The sequence below is a fragment of the Etheostoma spectabile genome, chromosome 15 (genome assembly GCF_008692095.1).
Source record: "Etheostoma spectabile isolate EspeVRDwgs_2016 chromosome 15, UIUC_Espe_1.0, whole genome shotgun sequence".
NCBI lineage: Eukaryota > Metazoa > Chordata > Actinopteri > Perciformes > Percidae > Etheostoma > Etheostoma spectabile.
This window is the reverse complement of record NC_045747.1, coordinates 4,865,674-4,869,589: the sequence shown is the minus strand read 5'-3', so window position 1 is coordinate 4,869,589 and position 3,916 is coordinate 4,865,674. Positions and strand designations below refer to the sequence as shown.

Genomic DNA, 3,916 nt, shown 5'->3' with positions numbered 1-3,916 from the left:
GAAAAGCGCTATATAAAATACAGCACATTTACACACACACTCACTCAGACATTAACTGTAAAGGTTAGAACAGTTAAAGCTGCGTAAAGGTATTTTTGACCACCAGAGGGCAGAAAGTAGACCCTCAAACGTAAACTGCAGAAGTAAGTTCTTTGATGTGACCCAGAGAAAATCACAAAGGACCTTTGGATCCAAGGATTTGGGTTTACAACTTGCCGCCATCTTTGTCAGTGAATGGACCCAGACAATCCAGTAAAACAGGGAGGAAGCCTGGGTTCAGAAAGAGAAAGAGGGAAACACAGGTCAGACAAGAAATCATTTCACATAACCTATTTGATCCGTATCTGTAATGGAATAATGATTCTCAAAACCGTAAACCAGTGACGTGTTGTTTATTGAGCTATTTGAGGTGCTGGTAGGCAGATTTTATTATGTTTGTGCCAAGCCATGAAAGCTGTTTCCCTCTGTTTCCAGTCTTTATGCTAAGCTAACTGGCTGCTGGCTGTACCTTCATATTTATTGTACGGACAAATGAGTGATATCAATCTTCTCGTCTAACATTCTGCAGCGTATTTCCCAAAGTGTCAAACATTTCCTTTAATGGAACCTCAAAGTGCATCAAGTACTGTGTTTGGTTGTGTCTTGCCCAGATCCTGAGTGGCGTGATACTGGAGGTCCTAGGAGAAGAGTTTTCCGAGGTTATGACACCAGAGGTGGCCGCTGCGTGGACCAAACTCTTCGCTACGGTCTACTTCAGCATCACAGCCATCTATGAGGAAGTGGGCTGGACGAAGCTCTCAACCTCAACCGGGTGAAGCTTTTAGTATGGGTTTATTGGACGGTGAACTCACAGATACTTCTGTGTGGGCCACGGCCTCATAAGAGAGGGGGACTTTGACTGTACTGACCTTTGAAGGGAACCAATGTATCTGGGGAATACAGTTTCATGTAATCTGATTGTGGGCTGTATGACATAATATACTTTAAATAAGAACAGGAATTGGGTTCTTTTATGGCTAATACTGTGTGTGTGTGTGTGTGTGTGTGTGTGTGTGTGTGTGTGTGTGTGTTGTGTGTGTGTGTGTGTGTGAGAGAGAGAGAGAGAGAGAGAGAGAGAGAGAGAGAGAGAGAGAGAGAGAGAGAGAGAGGTTAAACCTCTCTCCTTGTTTTTATACTCATTTTTAAAAGGAGAGAGCAAAGATGAAGAAAATGCTAACTTTAACCCAACAATGGACAAGAGGTCACATTTGACTTGGACGTGCCTTCTACTGAATGTGTATCTAATAAAACTGCCATGCAAATACTGTTCTTTCTTAATATCATGTGGCATTTGCTTTTATCAGTCTGTGCCCACATGGCGCTGTTCACTAGATATAGACAGAGATATTAAGAAGACATGTTTACATTTTGAACAGTTAATTGTGATGATTGTACATTTTTTTCATCATGACTCACCTTTGTATTCAACAGAATTTTGAAATAAAAATACAAAAAAAACTGTGACCCTGTGACTACCACAATGTTTAATCTCTTTAAATCTGCTCTAATCCAGTTCCTCTGCATTTACTCACACGTGTTGACATAAGTAGACCTTTTCTTTTCTGTTGCTTGGCCCAACTCGATCTCATGGATATGCTCGTTACTTTTAAGGACATTTTGCGTGTCATGTCAGTGCATGTTAAGCTAAGTTCCTTGTCACTTAATTCATTCACTTTCGTCGCTCTTTATACTTTGTCACAATATGAGTCAGAAGAGAGACTAAATGACGTAAAATCCACAATAAGCAAAAAAATTCGTTGTGGCAGTATGCAAAATGACTTAAGAAATTGCCATGTTATTCATACACCATTTGGTGATACCAGGATGCTAGGCCTACTGCTTATTTATTCTCTGCTGAGTCAGCAGTGCTAAGTATAAGCCGGTGAAAGTCGCTACACATATCCCCAGTCATCCCACTTTCTCTCGTTTCATTATATATTTTAGGAACACTGCACCCGGCCAACAGTGAATTAGTTTTATCAAGATAATGTGTAATGTGATCGGTATCTGTCAATACTCACTGTACACCCATGTTGTAAAGTGCCAGCCAATTTAAACTGACCCTCTTGCAAAATGCTGCCCTTTCTTAAAAAAATAAAGATGTGGTAAATGTGGCCTGCTGTGTTGATGATATGGTGAAGAGATGGGTTGTTTTAGAATAGAATAGAATAGAAACACACAGCATGCTCTGTTTACCTCCTAGTCCTGCCTTGATCCTAGTTAATCCTTTGAGCTAATCTCCCCAATCCTGAGGGAGAGCCAAGAGGAAAGACAGGAGTAGTCAGATTGTCACACCCCAAACTGCCTTTTACTACCGAAGCCTTTCAATGGGAGAAGTCTCAATGCTGTAAACCACCATCTGTTCCAAGGCAGAAGATCCTTGGAGGTAGGACCATGTGTACCACAATGATGGTCCTGACCACCATAGCTCTCATCATTAGGCAGAGATTCTCCAGCAAAATCAAACCGTAAGTACTGATCATGAACTCTTTTGGTTTTAGCAGGCACCAAAGAATAGTGTTCATTAGAAAATGTGTCTGTGTTTTCAATTGTGAAACAGGAATAAGAGACTCCTTCTTGTTTTCCAGTGCCTGACAAATAAAAGACAAATTCAATAGCTTGAGGCTTGTGAGAAAAACAGGAAATACTTCATAAAATTAATACACATCAAATGCTTTCACCCATACAACAAATATAAACACGCAAAAAAACACTGAAAGTGCATGTGTGTTTATGTGTGGGCGAGTGAGAGAGAGACTTATCTGCATTATTGATTTGAAATCCCTCCAGTGATTATTTTAGGGTTTGCCTTGAGCAACAGTGTGCGGATTAAGTGGCTTGAGACATGACAACAGTGTATTCCAGGTTTGTTTCTTTTAATGGAGAGATGAATGCAAGGGAAAGCATCCAAGCTCTCCAGTTAATGGCTGCTAATTGACTCAAAGTGCAATCTCCCCAGGCCCCTGCTCAACCCCTCACAGCAATGACAAACAATACCAGGATGCTACAGCTGCACCATGGAGCACGGCAACAGCTAGCTTGCAAAATTATGAGCTGAGAAACAGAAAGACATATAACTGGGTTCCTTTACCAAACTGTGTCTGGATAAGTGGGTTCAAGAAAACATTTGGATGATAATTATAGAGGATTTAATATTAAGTATTATGTTCTGTATCTCAGGCAGAAAGAGCCCATTGAGAAAGAAGTGCCATACATGAAGAGCAATGGAGCAGCAGAAACCCACAAATGACAACAGTGAGCATCACAAAGTAAGGACACACAAACAATCAGGTCAATGAAAACAGACTGAGGAACTGTACTATACGGCTACAGGGGCCTTAAAGGGATACTGCCGGGATTTTAGTATTACTCTTCCAAGCAGCAGTGGCCATGGCCTGACGTTTTGTGCCTTATGATAGTTCAAACATTCTGGCACTTACAATTCTATTCATCTATTAATGCAACTTGATAGCCTGTTTCATTAGTGTCTCCAGTTTGGTAAGCACCCATATCCCCAAAACTCCAGTTTGTAAAACAGGCATAGTAGTGACACTTTATTTGTCAGGTCCCAGTGTTTCCTATAATTTCATAAAAAGGAAAAAAGGAACTTTTAGTGAATTAAATGCAGTGAATTGTACCTACAAATATTCTGTACCTACAGAATATTTTAATCAATGCAAAGACGGTCAGCTAAACATGTACAATATTACTAAAGAATAAAGTTAAAATGAGTAATCAATTGATTCAGACTTGGTTTTAAATGGAGCATTAAACGTTGAATGGAGCATTTGAAGGAAAAACCATTGGCAATGAACACCTGCTTCAGACAATGTATGCAACTCAAACAACAGTATCAAAGCTTTGGGACTATTTACAT

At 40.1% G+C, this 3,916-nt stretch overlaps 1 protein-coding gene across 3 annotated transcripts in view; it reads left to right on the top strand.

Annotated features, from left to right (window-relative positions):
- Positions 1-1,482, top strand: part of LOC116703395 (cytoglobin-1) — a 6,417-nt gene extending 4,935 nt beyond the window's left edge. For 2 of the 3 annotated variants that reach the window (XM_032538101.1, XM_032538102.1), the window contains exon 4: positions 651-1,223. In XM_032538101.1, the coding sequence (XP_032393992.1) occupies positions 651-815 (165 nt within the window). In that variant the 3' untranslated portion in view covers positions 816-1,223. Of the gene's footprint in view, positions 1-650 lie in introns of all 3 variants that reach the window. The other variant, XR_004335423.1, reaches the window with a different exon arrangement.
- The last annotated feature ends 2,434 nt before the right edge of the window (positions 1,483-3,916 follow it).